This window comes from Poromitra crassiceps (assembly GCF_964638095.1).
Source record: "Poromitra crassiceps genome assembly, chromosome: 17".
In the NCBI taxonomy this organism is placed as follows: Eukaryota; Metazoa; Chordata; class Actinopteri; order Beryciformes; family Melamphaidae; genus Poromitra; species Poromitra crassiceps.
In genome coordinates this window covers 34,968,450-34,991,026 of record NC_139635.1, presented here as the reverse complement: position 1 = coordinate 34,991,026, position 22,577 = coordinate 34,968,450, and the positions used below count along the sequence as shown (strand labels likewise).

Sequence of the window (22,577 nt, the reverse complement as noted above, 5' to 3'; positions counted from 1 at the left end):
CTTACTGGTCAGTCTGCTTCACTATGGGGTTGAGAGCCTCACCTTACTGGTCAGTCTGCTTCACTATGGGGTTGGGAGCCTCACCTTACTGGTCAGTCTGCTTCACTATGGGGTTGAGAGCCTCACCTTACTGGTCAGTCTGCTTCACTATGGGGTTGAGAGCCTCACCTTACTGGTCAGTCTGCTTCACTATGGGGTTGAGAGCCTCACCTTACTGGTCAGTCTGCTTCACTATGGGGTTGAGAGCCTCACCTTACTGGTCAGTCTGCTTCACTATGGGGTTGAGAGCCTCACCTTACTGGTCAGTCTGCTTCACTATGGGGTTGAGAGCCTCACCTTACTAGTCAGTCTGCTTCACTATGGGGTTGAGAGACTCACCTTATTGGTCAGTCTGCTTCACTATGGGGTTGAGAGACTCACCTTATTGGTCAGTCTGCTGAGGATCTTCCGGTGATGAGTCTCACTGATGCCCTGGGTGATCATGTTCCTCAGGTTCCTCAGCATGGCCATGAAGGGAAGAGACTTGTTGTCTGGACAGTAGAAATATTTAATAATGTGTGAGTTGAGCATGTGTGTGTTTCTGTGTTTGACTGTTCCAAAGTGTATTAGATACTGTATGCAAGAGCACAATCATGTGTGTGTGTGTGTGTGTGTGTGTGTGTGTGTGTGTGTGTGTGTGTGTGTGTGACAAAGTGATTTGCACATGTGTACAGAATTGCTTGAAAAGAGTATGCATGCATGCTCAGTTAAAGCTGCATTCAGCGATGTTTTTGTGTTAAAATAAGTGTTAAATGGCTCTATATTCTGACAGCAATCACTGAAATAGAGTGTTTGGTCAGTGACTTGGAACTCCCAACCCACCGCTGTCCTCTACATGTACAGTATATCTGTCTCCTGTAGCCCTGCAGGCAGGCGGATGTATCTCCGCAAACCGTAACTCAGATAGACTCACGGGTGGCGGCGTTGGATTCGGGGTGAAAAAATATCGTCCTTTAAAAGGCATCGCAATCTGACCTTTCCGTTTCCCAGAAAATGTCAACTTTGCACCCCCCCCCCCTCCCCCCCCCCCCTTACAATTGTTATGAAAGGTGAAATGAGCTATATGGCCCACTGGTTCATACTGAGCTTACCTATGAGCTTCTCCCAGGTGGCGGCTTTGTTGCCCTGCTGACTGAGCAGACGCTCCCACGTCTCAGGCTCCTTCAGCCTCATCCGCGTCCCGGCTCTCTCCCTGTCCCACGCACCACTCAGCCCGCTGTGGGTGAACGCCTTCAGGTCGCACGGATACCTGCGAGAGACACACACACACACACACACACACAGATACACACACAAACACACACGCACGCACACATCACAGTGTAGTTTAAAGCTGCACGTGGGACATGCCCAGAGGTAGTCAAGTGGTAAGTCACCCGCCTCGGGAACAACTGAGATGGAATTATGGAACGTGTCTCCCTTGCTACTTTCCAGGTGTATAATAAATGAAGCATAAACACCTGAAGGTAATTTAAATCCCGTTTCCTTTGAAGAATATACTGCAAGTCAGTCGAACAGGGCCCACAGCATTACCATAGTTCATTCAGATGTACAGCGACAGATCAATGTGCATATGTGCATATTTACATATATTTTTGCAGGAAATTGGGGTGGTACAAGAGCGAATCGAGGGAATTTCAGGACACAAACGTTCCGATAGCCAGTGTGTGGTATTTAGCTTGAGCTAGCTCCATGTGAAAATACTCCCATTTGGGCCACATGTTACTAAAATCTGTGTGTCTGTCTGTCTCTGTGTGTGTGTGTGTGTGTGTGTGTGTGTGTGTGTGTGTGTGTGTGTGTGTGTGTGTGTGTGTGTGTGTGTGTGTGTGTGTGTGTGTGTGTCTTACTTTCTTCCCAGTATGGCCATAACATGCTGGGCTGGTTCTTTAATGTGGAGCTTCTTGATCATCTTCTTTATACTGAACTGACTCTGCTTCTTGTCCACCACAGCTGGCCTGCTCTGAGCCTCCGTTTGCAGCTACACACACACACACACACACACACACACACACACACACAAAATAGTACAATGTAGCCTGATGTTCCTATAAAATAGTGGTTTTCAAAGTCTGAGACTGTGGGCCTCCCCCCAGACAAAGTTTTGAAAAATACACCCCCCTCGCTCAATTCCTGGAGGCCTATTGGATCCTGATTATGTTATTTGATCCCATAGACACCCAACAACTGAGGCAAGATAGCCTGATATTGATGTTTGACATACTTTAGACTACACCAAATACATAAAAAAAGTATGTCTGAAGGCATTTATTTGTTTCTGACTCTGGGAAGGTGAGAAAAAGTGTGAAATTCCCCCAAAACTACTGTATCTCTGAACTATCTTTAAAGGCCCCCTAAAGTCAAAAATCTGTTTTTCTTCATGTTCCTACAGTTGGATGTCTGAGCTTCACTGTGCAGAATGATGTCTATGCAGAGTTTGACACTAGAAGGCTGTTTCCACAATCATCTTCTGAGAGTGGAACGTTTCTCACAGCTCCCTAAAAAGGCCGTTTTCAACAAGCAAGATTTGTGACATCACAAATCTGGGAGCCAATCCCTGTCCAGTATTCAGTAGTTAAAGGCCAAACACATTCTCACTCCCAACTCGTCATATACTGCAGATCGGTCAGGAACCCTTGTCATCACTTTGTCACAACAAGTGAGAATGTATTGCAAAGCCCATGTTGTATTCTGTGATTGGCTAGTTATGTTTGAGATAACTCTGATTGGTTGCTTTGGATTTCTAAATGAGGGAGAAGGAGGGGAAGTCATTTTAAGGATTTTAACAAGATAATTTAACCATCAGACACAAATTATTATTAATAGTAGTGTATTTTATACACATCTTGAAACATGACTTTAGGGGGTCTTTAACCAAACCACACACATTTAGGCTATTCTATGTGATCTCCTTTTGATAACTAATGTAATAACTAACGAGCTTCCATACACTGAGCCTCCCCTGAAACTGCTTGAGCCCCATGGGGAGGCCCGCCTCCCACTTTGAAAACCTCTGCTATAAAACAAAACACTAATAAGTATGGGCTCAATGCAGTGCATGGAATTAATTTTTTTTTTTTTACGGAAAAATTGTTTTAGCAATGTTGTTGTTTTTTGCACCATTGCTGCATCAAATTACACAGTAAAACTATCCTATGAATACATATGTATATTTTAACAATATGCAAAAACAACAACAATAATTTATGAAAATAGACTCACAAACTTCTTCAGCATACTTGCATCTGATCTGAGCATGTTTGCCCACTCTTCCAGCTGTTTATTGGTTGGTTTCTGAAAGCGGAGAGAGAGCAGTGACAGAGGCTAACAGGGACAATTTTCTTTCCATGGGACCATCAGACTGGTCAAATAAAAATAATAAAATAGTGACCAAACTCATGTCCTCTGTACCTTGCCTTTGGGCTTTTTGCGGCTGTGTTTGCAGCGGTGCTTGCGTGTGTTGTACTTGGCCAGCTGATACTCGCTGAACTGCTTGAACTTGTCGGCCATGGCCTTCTTCAGGCAGGCTGGCAGGGAGCGACTGAAGCACTGGAGACAGAGAAACACTGTTTAGATTGGACAGAACAGAGAGAGAGATGGCTGGCCTGATATCAGCTCGTTACAATCCCACAGTCAGCCAAGACTCAACTCAGTGGAGTGGGCGGAGTCCAAGGTTCTGGACCCAGGCAAAGAGATGGGCTGATGATAGGAGACCTCGTACTCTCACATCAAAATAAACAGTCAAAGCAACAAATATACAGTCAGAGCTGGGGGGGGGGGGGGGGGGGCTTTTGGTGGCAATGCCAGTCCAAATAGACTTGTATGCCCCCCCCTGCCCCCCACCCCAAAAAAAAGACTGAGTCCACTCATTAATGTGTAACTGTTTAGTAGTGTCACTGTTAAGAGACGTAGATCAGTCAGTTTAGTACTAGCAGACAGTGCTGAGAATTCAAAGCATTAGCTTTTTACCGTTTCAGGACAAATCAACAAAACATTCGCTTTTTTGGAATAAGAATGAGTCACTCCTTGGGGTTTGAAGAGGAGTAGAAAAAGCAGGATGATGGTAAATGGTAAATGGACTGTATTTATAGAGCGCATTTTATATAGTCTATCGACTACCCAAAGCGCTTTTACATGAATACCTCACATGATTCACCCATTCACTCACCGACGGCGTCTGCAGCCATGCAGGGCGCTAACTGCTCATGGGTAGCCTGGGTAAACCCAGCCCCCACGTGACCTGCTCTCAGACCTGCTTGTGACTAGTGAGCAGGGTCTGTCTGAGAGCAGGTCACTGGCTGCTGGGTTTACCCAGGCTAGCTCATCGGGAGCAGTTAGGGGTTCAGTGTCTTGCTCAAAGACACTTCGGCACACTGCCGGGAGGAGCCATCCTTGAACCGGGAACCTTCCGATTCCCAGGCGACAGCTCTACCTCCTGAGCTAATGTCTCAGGGACTTTGAGGTGCTTTTCCCACTAAATGGGAAATCTGCAAGTGTCCAAACTGACCATGATTCATAGCATCAGCAACTTCAAATACATGGGGACACTGAGGAAGATCTAACACACCAAAGCATGGCAGGTGGTGGCAAGAACAACATATAAAAGGTAAATATCTATCTGTGGTGTAGAGTTGGATTTTGTCGTCAAGAACATCTGGGATTTCCACATGAGAATGCAGCATCGCTGTATCCAGGGTGTTGTGAATTTGATCTACCGGTAACTATCTCTAACAAACTCACCCATAAACTATCAAATGACACAGTTGCCCTGCTCTATCTGGTTCAATCCGGCCCATTCTATCAGCTCATAGACCAAACATGCGGCCCGGGGGCCCAAAGGGGCCAATCCGGCCCAAAGGATGACTTTGCAAAGTGTGAACATTGCACTGAGAAGTCCTTCAATCCAATGGGATGCACTTGTGAAGGCTAAGAGGTACCAGGTTTCAGGAGAAAGTTAAATATTAAGTAGCCTATTCATGTTATCTGTATTAATCAAATGGTCAGCTATTTTCATTACCTTTGCTTGACTATAGACTAGACTAGAGAATTGCACAGTTGCCTCAATTGTAATCAGGGGTGTAGTGATAAATACAGAGGTGGGTAAACTATCCAAGGTGAGTAGTTTACCCACCTTGTTTGCCCTCATTGATTGATACAGTTGATCTGAAAATAGGTGAGTAAGCTCTCTGCCTCATTTCAAAGGGGTGGGTAAACCGCGTTTAACCTCCACTACACCCCTGATTGTAATGCAGTTACAGACTGTACAGTAGATTTGATAATGTGCTTGTTGGTAGCTCAGATAACCCTACGTGAGAACATGTTCTTAAATGTACCTGTAATTCTTTACACTAAAAGAAACTGGTCTATTGGCATGTGCAGCGCACAATTGCGCCACTTTGCATCACTGATGACATCACTCACTGATGACATCACAATTGCTCGTTTGACCATCACTGATCACATCATAACTTCGCATCACTGATGACATCAGTGAGTGATCAGTAGTGAGAGAAAAGTAGAGTCCACACATTGACTGATGATGTCATAGACACTGACATTATCAGTGACATCACAATTGCTCGAGTGACCATCACTGACATCAAGTGCTCAAGTGACATCCCTGATGCTGTAGGTCATAGACATTGTGACATAATCAGTGACATCATTACTGACCAAAATCATCCCAAATCTCACAATGTGGGGCAAGAGCCCACTCCTGGAACAGGTGCACGTGTCTGGAGCGGAGACTGATGAAATACTGAGGGATGCATTTCAGCAAAATCAGACAATTGTGTTTGGGTGAGAAGAGAAAGCATATTCCCTAACTGCGAGAGGCAGCAATGTGCCGCAAGGCATCCAGTCTGCCGGAAAGCCATAAGAAGAAGAAGAAGAAGAAGACAGAGCCCACTTACTCAATTTTATATAGATGATGATGATGATTTGAAGCTCTCACACACTACACTGACACACCGACACACTGACACACTGACACACTGGTGACTCAGAGTCTTCAGTCCAGAGGCTGAACTTCAAGCTTCCCCAAGTCTGCGGCTAAGACTTACTGTGCTGTAAATTCTGACCACTTCCAGCCAATCAGACGGCAGCTGGACAGCAGCACAGAAGTATCTGCGGACATGTGACTTGGTAGACGGCTGGTTGGCAGCCAGAGCCAATAGGAAGTTGGCTGTGATGCGGATGTTCAGTTCCTGTCTGGTGTACACTGCCACCTGGATGGGGAAAGAAAGAACAAATATACTATCTATGGCTGTGTGTATGAATAGTTACTAACACATGTGTATGACTGGATATGAATCATTTGATCATCTTAGCCCATTAAGTGTCTGTTGCACTGTGAAGTGTCCCTCTGCTTTGCTTATTTTCACTGTTATATTGAAGTTTGTTATGTTGTAAATGTCAGAGGAACTTTTCCATCGCTACAAATCTCCACTGCTCCGCCTCTGCATAGTGAATAATAAATGAAAATTGCTTAAGAAAATGCCCTAAGCAAGGAAATGACCATGACTGCTATTCACCTTATGTAGAAGAGACAGTCTGGCTTGAGAGACTAACAGGAAGTGTAAACACAAATCGGAACCGAGTTGACACCTCCTGTGGCAGAGCTTATCCCGGCAGCCTGCTTTCAGCGAGTCACCAGCTTTGACCAGAGACAATCTCTGGTTTGAGCAGGTAAAACAGCCGGCGTTTTGAACAGGAAGTCATAACACAAACGAGTCAAGTGGGCGGGGCTACATAAGGTGAATGTAAAATGTGAAATTACAATTAGCACTTATAATTCTTAGTAATTCAGTTTTACTATAATATAAAACTGCCACCAAAGCCAATTTATGTCACAATGGATGCCAAGTCTACGAGGCCATTTACACCTGGCGTTAACATGCATTTTCTGCGATCAGATTGCAATCTGGTTGTGCTTGACCACATTCGCCTGATTTCATTTACACCTTAACATGTTAACAGGCGTTAACATGCGTTTTTCCTGATCAAGATACCATCCAGATAACTTATTAACACCCAAAATGGTTGTCCTCTCAATCCGCATACAGTTGCTGTATCCAGATTGAGAGGACACATTGCATTTACACTTGTGTTCAATCGGTACACAATGCATCCCTGACCACCTCCGGAGGTGGTTTGGCCGATCAGATTGCATTTGCAATCCTTCTTCAATGTGTCTTGGGGGCGTTTACACCTGGCATTTCAAGTGCTCAAACACAATCTGATTGCAATCTGATGGCAGAAAACGCATGTTAATGCCAGGTGTAAATGGCCTCTACTGTGTATTCTGCTTGAACGTATTAGACTGACTCAGTGGCCTGTAATGAACGGGCTCTGCATGAGTCAGTGACTGATGCTGTAAATAATGTATATTTGAAAATATCATAAATCTATACATCATTATCATTGAGGCAGACTTTATCACAGTATATAATGGTATTGTATTTATTGTCCACCCCTAGCTTAGACCCAAACAGCGACAGATATGGGACAAAACTAGAATTATCGCCCCAAGCTCCACATAGCTGCATAAAATTAGAGGAGACACACTGCATAGGACACACACGCACACGCATGCATGTGCACACATACACGTGCACGCACACACACACACACACCTTGAGAAGAAACTCTGGGTCAGAGGCGGAGATGTCCTTAGCCAGGTTTGTGATCCTGGTCCACACACTGCCGTCTGAGTCCCATTCCTCCTGGCCTGGAGCCTTGCTCTTATTGACCAGGGAGCAGCACACCGCGTTCAGCAGGAGATACTGGGGAGCAGACCAAGCCAACCAAGCATGTGTTCACAAGTCAGAGCGATCTGAATCGCTTTGGTCGCCAAGTACAATAAACATACAGCAGAGACACATTACACAGGTTACCATGACAAACACATCTCACATACAGGGCAAAGAGAAACACACTTCCCAAAATGACAAAGTGCAATTCCCTCATTTCTATTCATTCATTCAAACTCCACTGGCTCTTGTGGAGGAGAAAACTGTTACTTGCTACCAGATATGTTTCATTGTGTTATAATCTCATACAGTAGCGTGTGTGGTGTCCAGCCTCTATGAATGGAAGTTTTCAGCACCCTTTGATTTTGCATGGTGATTTGCATGCATTCAAATTTGCATGGCGATTCATTCCAAATTCGAAGAGTGCTGAAAACCGCGATACCAGCTCAGTGGCCTTGTGGTCTGAGTGTCCGCCCTGAGACTGGGAGGTTGTGAGTTCGATCCCCGGCCGAGTCATACCAAAGACTATAAAAATGGGACCCATTTGCCTTCCTGCTTGGCACTCAGCATCAAAGTGTTGGAATTGGGGGGTTAAATCACCATGTGATTCCCGAGCGCGGCGCACGCTGCCGCTCACCGCTCCCCCAGGGGATGGGTCAAATGCGGAGAACAAATTTCACACATTGTGTGACAATCAGTGGGACTTTACCTTTACTTTACCTTATACCTATGGGCTGGACACCAGGCTAATAAGCTCAGGGATGATACAGTAAGTAGTGACTAAATTATTTATGACGCATTACATATGAATCTATGGATTGTCCATAGCATGACATATAATGATATGGGGGAAAAGTTCCTATCATTACCGAATTTGCCTATCCTTTAGTTTACTGTACCACAGGGCTATTCAACTAAATTGTTCAGGGGGCCACATTGTCAGAAACCTAAGGGGCCAGGGGCCGGACCGTTCCCCGAGCCATTATATATGTACACTTGACACAACCCGCCACCACATTTTCGCAGCCGTGCTGGAACTATTATTAAATAGGGGGTGCTGTAAGGAAGGGAATCTCGACAAAGAAAATTTTATGTTTTTTTTAACTTTGATCCATATTTAGAAGAATATTTAATTTTAAATTAACATTAGGATTATACTGTTGTGATGTCATTACTCAGTATCTTCTCCTTTTCTCACTTACTTTCATGTAACCACCTACTCTCCCTTTAGTCGTTTTACACTACAACAGACAGCAACACAGGCATAAACACTGAACTTATTATTATTATGGAAAACCAGATTATGATGAAAATCAAACACTGTAATGTAACAAACAAGGAAAAATGAAATATAAAAGCTTCTCCCGGGCCAGTCATAGATCTTTGTCCCCCACCCAATTTTTTTTTTTTAATATCAAACTCTGGCGGGCCGGATCAAAATTCAAACGGGCCGTATCCGTCCCGCGGGCCGCCGGTTGAATAGGCCTGCTGTACCATATCCATCTGTACTGCATCTGATTTGCTCCTGTACTATTGTAATACGCTTTGGCGACACTCAGTATTACCTGATTCAAGTTAATCCAGCTTTGTCTGAATCTGAAAGGAGGCTATTTCTACTAATATCCACTGTAGAATATACTCTCTTACCTTTTTATCCTTCAGTTCCTCTTCAGCTTCCTCTTTTCCTCTCTCCATTTCAGCAAACTCCTCCTGCCTGATGGGTACCGTCTGGTCTCCCTCCTGGTCGCCCCCCTCTGTCTGCAGGACCGGTAGCTTGGTGGTCAGGTCGGGCTGGTCCTCCGCAGGCGACACACCGTCGTCTTCCTCCAAATGCTGTCGACACAGAACAAGTGGAGAACATAAGCCATGCAATAGGCCGGGTTTTTAGACTTGGGATTTGATTTGAGAAGTCAAGACCCAAATCTAAAAGGTACAACACCAACTCAAGTCAAAGTTAAGACCATGTTATTAATGTCAAGTCTCAAGTCTAAATGTAGAGCGCCAAGTCAAGTCAGAACAAATAGGGTGTCACTGTCACAGTATCAAGTTGATATCTAAAGAAAACAAAATATCTAGGACTTTTCAAAGCTATATGGTTTTAATAGGATCAAACCTTGGTGAGTTTGATTTCTATAGTCAGTTTCAACTTCAATATATTCAAGCCTTCCATAGAAAATCAGAAAAAATAATAAAAATTTAGTAATTGCGAGATGAAAAACTCATCACTTTCACTCAAAGTCATTTACACAAACACATCTTTTGTCAAGCCTTTAGGAACATTTTCAAGTCTTCAGGTTTTCTAGTCATCAAAGCACAAGTCACCAGACCCTCTGTTGGAGAAAATATAAGTTCCATGGGCACTTCCTAATCAATAAGCTAATAATTGCATACGCATAATTAATGCTATGAGTTAACATGACATCTCACACATATAGATTCACCCGTGGCATTGAGGACTTCTCTCTTTTGCTGAAGTCTTGGACAGTGCATCGAGTTCCATAACAACTGATAACAGTTTCCCTGTCAGACTGCACGACGCACACACATTTCCAAAGTTCATCCCCCCTCCTCTCTGCTTTTCCTCCTTACAGTATAAAGCATGTCAAACTGTCAGTCATCACTGAATATTTGGACTCTGTATGACATGATCAGATGTGTACATTGAGATTCAGTCCTCTGACAATGCAGATTGCCAGAGAATGTATGGTTTTTAATATACTTCTATAAGACATCTTCCTGGCTCATGGTTTCATTAATTTGGTTTATTTAAGCTGTTATAATTATCATATTGCAGATGAGGAGTGGTCAAATTCCATTCTCTAACACCCTCCATTCAAGTCAAGTCTCAACTTCAAGTCTTCTCTTCATACATCAAATCAAGACAACACAAACACACACACACACGCACGCAGGCACACACACACACACACACACACACACACACACACACACACACACACACACACACACACACACACACACACACACACACACACACACACACACACACACACACACACAAATTGGAAGAACATTTCAAGTACCACAATCATTGCTTCACCACAGGACTGCATCTCCTCAGATATTTCCTCTCCTCCTTCGTTTCCTCCATCCTCCATCTTCTGCTCTCCACCCAGACCAGGATAGAGGGATGAGGAAGGGAGGTGAGAGGAGCAGCTGAGCAGAGTGCCGCCGGCCAGGGAAGTAGAGAGCAGAGAGCCATGGGGGAGAGAAGCAGGGACAGCAGAGGGGAGGAGGGTCAGGTCTCTAGTTAGGAGCCTGTTCTGGGTGCTAAGGAGGGGAGATGTGAAGGAAGGAGAGGAGGAGGAGGAGGAGGAGAGGAGAAAGGAGGATGTGGTGGAAGACAGGCTGGAGGGCTGGAGGGAGGGGCAGGAGGAGCGTTCCGATGCCAGGGAGGAGAGTCGAGAAGCGGGCTGAGGCATCAGCGAGGGGGCCTGGGCCAGGAGCTTGTTCTCCAGACTGGGAGGAGCGTAGTTGGAGAAAAGGCTTCTGCTCAACGCGGACGGCTTCTCTCCAGGAGCCACGTCCACCTGCAGCAAAGTCAGCGCCCTCATCTCTGTGGAGAAAGACGTCAACCGAGGGTCAAAGGCTTCTAGAAAACCATAGATAAACAAAAATCACTGTCTCCACCCTGGACAGCCGTTCAGCAGCATTCCACTAAGTGTTTGAACAGGGGATCGCTGCACTATTACAGTTAAGGTGTGTGCTCACATACGGGCATTTCTAAGACAAAGACAATAAAAAGAGGACAAAGTTTGCATACAGTCAGCCAGAGACGCCCAACAGACTGCTGTCAGGCCCAATCATAATGCTGCAAATTAAATCGGCAGAGGAAGTGGACATTAACATACAGAACAGTCTGCTACAATAGGAAACAAGCAAAAATAACTTGTGTACAGAACTAGAGTTATGTGTAAAAATGACATCGATCCTTACAAATGTAAACAAATAAATGATAGAGCTACAGGAATGCACTTAGAACACTTGATGGAAAGAATAAACCCATTCTACTGTACTGCTGTCATATTTGACTGCTATTACTGTACTTGACTTCAAAGAGAGAAACCATCCTAGCATTTAGGCAAGCTGGTACCTAGCTAGCTACTGTTTTTCTGGGTAGTGAAATCTTTATATAGCTCAGTGAATGAAATTACCATTGACTATAATGTCATGACTCAGTCAGTTTGCATAGTACTGTGTAGGCGTGGTGGTTACCAAGTCAAGTACCAAGTCCAATGTGAACTTACCGTAAACCACACGGTTGAACTTCCACCTCTACGAGCAGGCCGGTGTTCAATCTGTCCAATACCGTATAAAGTTAGCTTTTTATATAGCGGTGATGTAGCGTCGTCATCTATTTAAAGTCTAGTCAGGCTGTGTATCTCCTGACTGTTCAGTACATTTCCTCATTCAGCTGCATGCAAGGACTGCCCATCCAGAGCAGTGCTGATTGGTCAGTTTTATTGTGTACCTTTTTACCGTAATTACACAGGTATGGGTCCCTGCCCTCAAATAAACTTGAATTAAATGAACTTGAATAAAATAAAGGCGACACTGCTTCAGATACATTAGGCAGAAAAAACATCCAACACATACAAAGCAAATCAAAACATCTGCATGCGCATTTACCGTTCAAGGATTAGATTGCACGTTGTTTAGGGCGACGCGATGACGCTACCGTACTTATTATTGTATGGCGCAAAGGAGGAAGCGAAAATGCTCCATTTCCGCTGCAGCAGCGAGATCGGGAACGTCAAAGAAAGAAAAATGTGGAGAGAACGGACAAACTGAGGCCAGGGAAGGGACGCTGAACTACAGATATCAGCTTTGTAGAGCCCCGTAGGTAGATATTGGCTATTATTTTTTTAGTTTTTGACCGAGTATTTAACTAGAACGGTCATTTCGAGGTGAACGGCGTAGTAGTGACTCGTCCCCTTGTCCCCCTTGTTGAGGAAGCAGTCGGCTAGCAAGCTAAAGTTAGCTAGCTCGCTAGCTGTGAACAGCTCCCAGCAGAAGAGATGGGGACGAGAGCAAGTCGCTTACAAGAAGACCCGCTTCCACCAGCTTTCGGAAAAGATGGCACAAAGCGAGACTCGTACCGGCGACCCCGCTGCACCAGGCCCACCAGCCTGATGGTAGATTTCTCTGGGAGTTTTGAGGACACAGAGGCCAACCGGAGCCGCTCGGAGGAGGGCAGCGACTCGGACATGATGCCCGGGCAGCAAGCGAGCGCCGAGGGAAGCCCTGCCGACCACCACAGCCTCCCCTCCGGCATCAGCCAGGCGTCGCCAGCGGACGACAACAGCGAGGACAAACCAGAGGAAGACGGCGACATAAGCCCAGACCCTCCCATCGATGCGGAACATCAGCCCGGAGAGGAGACAGGCCGCATACCCCACCGCACTTTTTCTGAGCGGCTGCCCGGGAATCGGCACTCTTCCGGGCGCAGTGTCGGCGCAAGATCCGCCCGGGTTCGAGGCACTCACCAGCGGCCGGTGTCAGAGGCTTGGATCGGCCTTTACCGTGTCAACAACCGCCATGGCAGTAAGTTAAAATCGGACAAATTAAAAGCAATAGCGTTTTTTATGTTGCATTTTTGTGTGCGCGAATAAATCACGTGTTGCTATCGTTTGCAGATCGTAACGTTATTAATGGGTTGTTGGATTGTGAAGGAGTTGCTTTGTTTGTAGATGTGTATGACAGCTCAGTGTCAGATACAAATTAAAACGGCAGCAACTAGATTTAAAGTTGCATGGAAATCAATGTGACCCAATGTGGCCATTGCTTAAAAAAATGATTATTCTGGGAATTTACATTCCTGAACAGATAATCTCTTCTCTCGTGCTTACATGCTGACTAAATCATCTGAGAACCCATTGTAGACTATGTAGTCATACAAGCATCTCATGTCACAAGCGACAGTGGGGTGACCGTTGCAGCATATTTCAAAACATGGTGTTACTTTACCTCCTTCTCCTTAAGTGTGCAGAAAAGGGAACATGAACTTGAAGAGGAAGTAAAAAAAAAAACACACATTCAACCTATCATTATCATGATCTAATACAGTGGTTCCCAACCTTTTTTTGGTCATATGTACCCCTTGAGCTGTTTTTCCATGCCAATAATACCCCCTCACTCATGCTGTTGATGATTCTCCTAAATGTGTTCTAGTAAACTCATATTAATTAGTATCTATCTACCCATTCTGATTATTAAATGAATGAACAGTTCTTACAGGTTATGATTGAAGCCATTCATCCATGTTTGCTTGATAGTTGGTTTTATCATGGTACTCTTCACAGAGTAGTGTAACAGTTGACACCTGCCAAGGGGGAACTATTGCACATAGCATTTTAGCAATGGCATTAGGGGTGGGCGATATGACGATCTTAGATGGCATATGAAATTAGCTAGAATGTATATATTTTTTTAAATCATTTTCGAAATTAATTCAACTGCAATCTTTCCATGTACCCCCTGTAAGCTGCTCAAGTACCCTTGAAACACTGAAACTTGAACAGAAATGGCAGCAGTGACGTTGTAAACAGGAGATCGCAAGCCAAAACACAACATGGAGGGGTGCGTTTCCTGGGGCAGCCCTCTAGCAAGTGTAAGGAAATGGGTCAAAGGCTCGACATGCCCGCTGACTGCTGGCAGCGGCTCATGGAGGGAGGAGGGGAATGTAGGACAGCGAGGCAGTTTCTCCCCTCCTGTCCCATCTGCGGATGGCCGGGGACCCTGGCTGTCCCTCGGGCCTGCCCTGCCCTGACCCAATGTTTTGTGTGTGGCGGACTGCTGCAGTCAAACACTGCTGACAACTACCACTATCAATCTCACCAATCTATCGGTATCTGCACTAGGGTGACAATGCAGCCACTTGTGTTTGGGCGCTTGTATTTCAGTCCCCGTTTCGTTTGGCAGGTCAGCCCGTGTGTGCTAGATGTCCGAACGCAGCCGCGCCTGCCGTGCGCTTCATCTATCATTCATGTCTCGCCACGACACGCCGTGTTCATCTCAGCTCTGTTGTCTCTTCTCCACTCTGTGCAGATATCCGCTGTCCGTTCTGTTCGAAGCCTTTCCCGGGAGGGCGGATCGAGGATCACCTGTTAAGCTGCCTCACGTCTCCCCCTCTACCTTACAACAGTGAGTGTCCCATCACAGAAATGCTCCATGGACATTTTTGACAGCCTGGGAAACGCCGATGATTGTTGTTGGCTCCTTTTACCTAAGTAGAGAAAAACAAGTTTATAAATCGGCTAAATTGTAGGGTTGGGTACCGAAACCAGGTGCCACTATGGTACCTGTGACGGTACCGACTTGCAACATAGATTTAGGTGCCATGCCCAAGCTGCTGATTGGAATATCCACCCTCCGATGCTCGGAAACCGGCGCCGCACGCACCTTCACTAACATTATCATTTGGAGACATTATCATTTGGACATTATGGAAGATGGAGGATCATTATCATCACCCTTGAAATCCTCTTTAAATGAAAAAAATCCACTTTAAGTTTTAAAGATCCGTTTAGGCACCAGTATCATTTCAAAAGTATCGTTTTAGCACAGTTATCGGAAAAATACGCAACGATACCCATCCCTCCCCTCAGCAAGAGACTGAGATCTGTCAAGACCAGAACCTCTCGCCACAAGAACAGCTTCTTCCCAACTGCTGTCAACCTCACAAACAAGGCCCGTAAGCCCCTTCCACCAAGGTCCCTACCAACACACCCCACCACCTCATCCTGAACCCACCCAAACTCAGCTGAATCCCCCCCCCCCCCACCACTGACAGGAGGCCACCCCCCCACCGTCACTTTGCCGCCGGGCTTCACTCGTCACTTAAAGTACAGCTGCTTCTTCTACCAGAACTCTGTACCATTACATTACTCTTGCTAACTGCATCATGCGTAAGCCCTGGCCACACGGCATAAGCGAAGTCTGTGTTTTACTCGAATTTACTGACATCCCCGTGGAGTTGCAGCCTCCAGCTGGCTGGATAAAGTAAGCAGCAGAATCATTTGGACTTCCGATCAGAATTTTTCAAAATAAAAGCTTTTGTACAAACTTGATAAAATACACACATTGAACAGATGTCTCACAATTTGTACATACCCTTATATTGCATTTAGTTACATATCCTTTGATATTGTAATGCTGAAGAATTCTTGTACTAAAACTACATTAGGCTTGCTCCTATCATTCAGAATTAAACAGGCCAATTTCAAAAATTGTGTTTCAAGAAATAACAGACTGTGTCTACTTTGTATTTGTTCTGCTGGTCTCTTTTCATTCAAACATTAAACTTGAGGTTCCTCTCATTGTTCTTATGTTTCGTTAGATTACCTAGGCTACTTATTTTTGTTGTCGTCATCGTGATTTTATTTTGAAGGCAAAATCCCTAAAGCAGAAGGGAAGTGAAACTGCTGCTAGCTGCTGCATGCATAGATAACTGAGATCTTCCAGCTCACGCCGTCAGGGTGACAGGAATAGGCTCTTTATGGAAAAAGTAATGTTTTATTAACAAAAACATAAGGCGCAATGGGAAGATAGCAGGAAAATTGTGGGGGGATGTGCGGACAGTGCCACTAAAACTTTCATTTACAATTGCCAACCATAATTCTCGACCGCAAAAGAGACAGAAGATGGCACAGAAAACAAAACAAAAACTAATGGATGACCCCAAATCACAGAGATGCCGATTCGCACGGGACTAATATTATCAGAGGACCTCTGTGTTTGGCTTATCCCGTGCGAACAGGGCTTTAAGCCCTATTCGCACGGGATAAGTATTATCTGAGGATAATGTAAACTACTAAACTACATGAGGTCCCCAAGTAATACTAGTCCCGTGCGAGTAGGGCTTTAGACTGTAACTCATATTTAATTTAATGCCTATTTAATGTGGACTGTAAATTCACTGCCTATTTAACTCGGACTGTAAATTCATGTACATTTATATTTTATGCCTACTGAACATTCCTCCACTCGTGTATATATTCGACTGCACTTGCAATGTTGTGATTGTCTTTTTGTTGTTTTTCCTATTTCTTTATCTCTGAATATTGATATGGCCGCTACGCTGCATAATGACACTAAGACAAATTCCTCCTATGTAATCTTGCATACTGTGGCAATGAAAGTGATTCTGATTCTGATTGTCCCCTCTGTTGATGTGACACTGCTGTTTTTAAGCTGTGTGTGTGTGTGTGTGTGTGTGTGTGTGTGTGTGTGTGTGTGTGTGTGTGTGTGTGTGTGTGTGTGTGTGTGTGTGTGTGTGTGTGTGTGTGTGTGTGTGTGTGTGTGTGTGCGCTTTACAGCGGATGTGCTCAATAAAGATAGCGGTGAGTGCTCCATCTGTCTGGAGGATCTGGTACAGGGAGAGACCATCGCCAGGCTGGCTTGCCTCTGTGTCTACCATAAGAGGTAAACTAGTTTTTGTTTTATATGCATGCATGGTAATAAGATACGCCATAAAACATAGAAAGACGAGGTGGGAAAATAGAAATTTGTCCGGGTGAGATAAATACAGGGATCCTGCACAGGTCTGGAAAAGTCTAGAAATTGTATTTGGTCATTTACAGGCGTGGAAAAGTGTGGTCATTGGACAAGTATTATGGAAAAGTAGGGAAGTTTGTTTCTATACTTATACACATATGACCACACGTTAGGGCTGTGAATCTTCACTGGCCTCACGATTCGATTATCGATGCATCTCGATACATCTTAAATCGATGCATCACTTTTTTTCCCAATACATGATTTATTTTTTCTCACTTTCTTTTTTCTCGCATTGCATTGTATTATGATCAAAATAAACAACTGCATGTACTTCCATTATATTTTATTCGATTATTAAAAAAATAATAATAATAATCGATTTTTGGCATTTGTGAATCGATGCAGAATCGTGCACGTCCGCATCGCGATGCATCTTATAATCGATTATTTTTGACACCCCTACCACACGTGTCCTATAGCCATATCTATAACCTGCTGTCATTTCAAATGATATGATGATCCTAAAAATAATGTTCTATGAAGTGGCACGGCCTAGTTGACAGCCATTATCAAGATACTATCAGCATTTATTATTTTGAAATGTGCAGTTTCAGTGAAGAAATAGCGCATTGGAAAAAGCCTGGGATTTTAAAACCTGAACCTGATTCACAACCTATCGCACTGATTCCATTTAGTCGTATTTCACACTACAGGGTTTTTCCTGGCTCAAAATGAGGCAGAGGTATACTAGAGGCCGACCGAGATGGAATTTTCTACGTTGACTGTGCAAAGGTACCAAAGATATTATATTACTATAGATGGTTCACCGCAGGCTCCGCCAATTCTAACAAATGGTAGCGGCAAGTTTCCTAAATGGGCGTGGTCAACCATTGACTCAGACCTGCCGAAAGTCTCCTAAGTGGGCGTGTCCGTGGAAAACTATGGACAAAAACCACGTGACAAAATGACTGGAAGTGAGTTGAAGTTGGGCCGTCTTGCTTGAATCCCGTCGTCTTTGAAGGTACTCGGAAGTTGTTTTTTTGAAAATAATTTTATTAAAGAATATTTAACATTAAATTGTCAACACATTGGCATAATGCCGCAATTACAAATGACAGCAACGCGTTAGGAAATCGTGTTTTCCATGAAGACACCTGTCAGAGTTTTGCTGAGAGCTGGAGGTGGCACCAAATTTGACAGAGGTGGCCGCCTCTGAACTCTCGCTGCAGGAAAACCCATGCTGCACTATGACAGAGTGAAGTCAGCCTTGTGTGAGACACCACAATCAAAACCACATTCCTTTTGGAGCATACAATGGGCACATTGACTTGAGTTAATCAAAATGTAATGTTGTCTCTGTCTGTATCCCTCTCCTCTCCTCTCCTCTCCTCTCCTCTCCTCTCCTCTCCTCTCCTCTCCTCTCCCCTCCTCTCCTCTCCTCTCCTCTCCTCTCCTCTCCTGTCCCTCTAGTTGTATTGATTCCTGGTCCAAGGTGAAGCCCTGCTGTCCTGAACATCCCTTCGATTGACTTGCGGGTCACATGTATTCCACAGAGTGACCAACCCGACTCAGGTGTGTGTTAAGACACTTATAATTAGCTTCAACATTATGATCTGCAGTAGATCTGTGTTGCATTATGTCTGGGTAATAGCATTTTCTTGCATGTAAGATGTTCTACTCTCCAGTGCACAGTAAAAAAAAATCACCAAGTGAAACAATGAACTAGAATCTGTCTTGCTGACATTGGTTCAGACAGAGGCATATTGTCAACGTGAAGTTTTACAGCACATGCTAATGCGAACACCTAATATAAGGACAACAGTGTGTCAGGGACAGTGGTTCTCAAAGTGGGGTCTGGTGACACCCAGGGGTCCTTGAAGGGGTTCCAGGGGGTCTCCAGCATAAAGCGGGGTCATTTATTTTCACTAGCCTATCGTTCCATCCATAAGTCTAAGCTAACACAATGACAGAATGTATGACTATTTTGGTCATGGGTTTCACACACTTTCTGTAATAAAACATCTAAAAGCAAAAATCTTATCAGATGGGGACTCTGGGGACAAAATTCTATCAAATGGTGGGTCCGTGGTCTAATTTGTGTCAGTTTAGGGGTCCTTGATGTGAAAACGTTTGAGAACCACCAAACTAGGGGTTGCACGAGTCAAAAAAAATTCAAATCGACCTTCCTACCTATAAAGTCGAGTCAACGTCGACTAGGGATGCAGGTGGCGACTAATTTCCCTGAGGACTCTTCTGTTTTATTATTTTAGACTAGTCGAGTAGTCTATAAGAAGACAACAACAAGCCAAAAGTTAGCACAATTTAATCTATAAATGTAAAACGTTTGAACGTGACGTTCACCCTGGAAGCCGTAGCAAACTGCACACCGTTTTCATATTGAACACACCCCAGTAACGTTGGTAAACAATGGAGCCGCTCGCAACAATAAAAGTACTCCCGGCGCTAGCGAGAAAAACAACGAACGTGGGAAGTAATTTTATTACCAAGTAAATCTAGAAAAAGTAAATATATAGACGTGTGAAAAAGACAAGATGAGAAGAGCACTAAGAGGGGGGGGGCATGGTGGTGCAGAGGTAAGCGCTGTCGCCTCACAGCTAGAAGGTCCTGGGTTCGATTCCCACCTGGAAGGTCCTGGGTTCGATTCCCACCTGGGACGCTGTGAGCGCTGAAGGAGTGCGTGCCCGTCCGCATGTCCTCGAGTGCCCGCCGCCCGGGTGGGGTCGTCAAAAGCGCCTTTCTGTGTGGAGTTTGCATGTTCTCCCCGTGCCCCCTGGGGGTTTCCTTCATATACAGTAGGAGCCCCACACCAAAATATGCAATATCCTGGTCGCTGATGTGGTGCCTCCTCTGGTCGTTAGGGGCGCCTGTTCGGAGGGAGGGGAACTCGTTGGAATAGCGTGATCCTCCCACATGCTATGTCCTACCGGTGAAGCTTCCCCTGTCAGGTGAAAAGAAGCGGCTGGCTACTGCCATGCTTCTCGGAGGAAGCATGGAGCCAGTTTCGGCTCTCCCCAGATTGGCAGAGGGTGGAGTAACAACCAGGATAAACCAATTAAAATGAGCACTAACGGGGGATAAAAAATCGTGAAAAAATATTTAAAAAGAAAAGAGAAGAGAAGAGCACTAAAGCCCAATTTATGCTTCGTCTGCCGACACTTTTGAAACGGTCGCCGACTGAAATGAGGACTTGACTCGACACTTTCAATTGTCGGCGAGCAGCAGTGTCTGCTACCTGGTGAAATGTCTAGTGTCGCTGACTACGTCATAGTAAGTCTGATTGGCTATATAGACGGCACGCGCTTGACTTCCTTGTTTTGGTTGGGGTCCACCCGCTAGTTTTCGCTCGATTGAAATGAATGAACATGTCCCCGCTATTTTTATCAGCCGTCAGAACGTCGTGACCAATTTCCCAGAGAGAGAGGAGGTGAATTGTGTGGTTGTGTGCTGTTTATATGCGGCTGCAGCCAAGTACGTTACATCTTGCCGCCGAGGTGGTTTCACTGTGCATTTCATTCCCTCTCTTCTCTTGGCTGTCTGCAGCTGCTTATAGCGTTCGAGTGTCACGTGACCGTTGAACCGAGGCGAACATCCTCTGAAGTATAAATGCAACACCATGAGCGACACTTTCTTTTTCGTCTGCGACCATGTGCTGAGCGAAACTTTATAATAAGTATAAATTAAGCTTAAGAGCAGCTCTTGCAGTCTGCTGCCTGGTGCAGTACAAATCTCAAAGCACGTCACTCCCGGTTTGTGGTAGTAGCGTCGATGACTCTTTGCAACCCCTAATATGTACACAGAAAGTCCTAAGACTCATTTCCCTCAGGACAAATAAAATAATCTTGAATGTTTAAATGTTGAATCAACATTCAAGACCAACTGCCGCATCACACATCGCCGCAGATTATATTCAAATACAAAGACAGTAGACAGAATGCTTCATTTGTCTAACTGCCACTCTCACCTGTTCGTCCCTACAGGAGACTACACTGAATCCCAATACTGCAGAAAAAAATGTATATTTCATTGAACAAAGCAAAAAAGTGCCCCCCACCCCCAGACACAAACCTAAATTTGAGTGGATTTGAAGGGGTCCCAAGAGGAAGCTACAGTTGTGAACACCCAACCCTGTCCCTCCGGACCGGTCCATTTGAACTTGGTCTAGACCATTTCAAGCCAAACGCCAACAGCTGCTCCATCAATCTGTGGAAGAGAGAGGGGGGGGGGGGGGGGGTCCCCTCTCTCCTGGATGGACTTGCCTTTAAACCGATGGACGCAAAGAAATGTCTAATAAATATTCTCATCCCAGAATGATGGAACGCCCCACTCGAAAGAACCTCTCGGACTCGAGGACGAACGCAAAGAGAAAACTTGTCTTAACAGTGACTCTGCATCCTCTCCTGTGTATTTTTCCTGCCCACAAATGGGATTGGTCATTTTCTCTACCATTTTTCCAACAAAAGAAAGTATTGATTTCCTTGGCTAACCCCAAATGAACCAACCTCACACTGAAAGAGTGAACTGTTACCATGTCAATATTGTACTGCTTTATTTTCAGCTAGCTGACGGTTCAGGGCTGTTGTGAACGGGGGGGGGGGGGCTGCTGTAACTGTGTTTTCTGTTGTTACCTATATACATTTCAGGGGGAAGTTTGGGGGGGGGGGGTGGAGTTAATTGATTGTTTTTGCTGGGTAGGTCAGTTTCTTGTAGGTGGTTAGTTAGCGCTGAACTCAATGTGCTGCTACTTGGTGGTTGTTTAGGAAGGTCGTAGGTCATACATAGGGCCATAGTAGCGCTAGCGTCCGCACCGATTTGAGCACTTTGGTCCCTCAAGGCTTATTTCTTTTTCTCAAATAAGATTGTGCGTGTGTGTGTGTGTGTGTGTGTGTGTGTGTGTGTGTGTGTGTGTTCATGTGACGACTGGGGACAGAAAGTGTCCTGAGATGGTGAGGATATATTCAAGATAGTGTGTGTGTGTGTGTTTACAGTACATTGCCCAGAGGTCTGCTGGTCAAGAGGGTTCCCTTTTTCAGTTTTTTAAAGGTAGTTTTTAAACTGCAACATTCTGCTAGGTGTGGCAGTGGTACGCCACATGGCAGTTCCATTCGACTTTGATAAAGGAATGCAGTTTGGGTCTTGTCCCATCACCTCGCCTCGCTCTCACACTCTCTGGGGACTAGTCCGGATTTTTGGACCAGAGCCCAGCGGTCGTTTGGCCATCTGGTTACATTAATGCCAGATCGGGGAGGGACG

General features: G+C 44.9%; 2 protein-coding genes across 2 annotated transcripts in view; one reads left to right on the top strand and one right to left on the bottom strand.

Moving 5' to 3' along the window:
- tep1 (telomerase-associated protein 1) overlaps positions 1–12,155 on the bottom strand; it is a 53,463-nt gene extending 41,308 nt beyond the window's left edge. The window contains exons 1-10 of the mRNA XM_083654094.1: positions 12,056–12,155; positions 10,832–11,364; positions 9,435–9,620; positions 7,671–7,820; positions 6,099–6,263; positions 3,448–3,585; positions 3,259–3,330; positions 1,887–2,017; positions 1,131–1,288; positions 421–530 (exon numbers count right to left, since the gene is read on the bottom strand). Of these exons, the coding sequence (XP_083510220.1) occupies positions 421–530; positions 1,131–1,288; positions 1,887–2,017; positions 3,259–3,330; positions 3,448–3,585; positions 6,099–6,263; positions 7,671–7,820; positions 9,435–9,620; positions 10,832–11,362 (1,641 nt within the window). The 5' untranslated portion in view covers positions 11,363–11,364; positions 12,056–12,155. The remainder of the gene's footprint in view (positions 1–420; positions 531–1,130; positions 1,289–1,886; positions 2,018–3,258; positions 3,331–3,447; positions 3,586–6,098; positions 6,264–7,670; positions 7,821–9,434; positions 9,621–10,831; positions 11,365–12,055) is intronic.
- Positions 12,156–12,561: 406 nt separating this feature from the next.
- LOC310791736 (uncharacterized protein) lies at positions 12,562–21,897 on the top strand. The gene is made up of 5 exons (XM_083653392.1): positions 12,562–13,352; positions 14,856–14,951; positions 17,126–17,231; positions 18,777–18,878; positions 21,305–21,897. The coding sequence occupies exons 1-4, from the start codon at positions 12,827–12,829 to the stop codon at positions 18,832–18,834; spliced, it is 786 nt and encodes a 261-aa protein (XP_083509518.1). The 5' UTR covers positions 12,562–12,826; the 3' UTR covers positions 18,835–18,878; positions 21,305–21,897.
- Positions 21,898–22,577: the final 680 nt, after the last annotated feature.

Coding starts and splice junctions, on each gene's coding strand:
- LOC310791736 (XM_083653392.1), top strand. CDS start 12,827: ATGGGGACGAGAGCAAGTCGCTTACAAGAAGACCCGCTTCCACCAGCT. Junction 14,952..17,125: donor TCCCCCTCTACCTTACAACA/GTGAGTGTCCCA, acceptor TGCGCTTTACAG/CGGATGTGCTCAATAAAGAT. Junction 17,232..18,776: donor CTCTGTGTCTACCATAAGAG/GTAAACTAGTTT, acceptor CTGTCCCTCTAG/TTGTATTGATTCCTGGTCCA.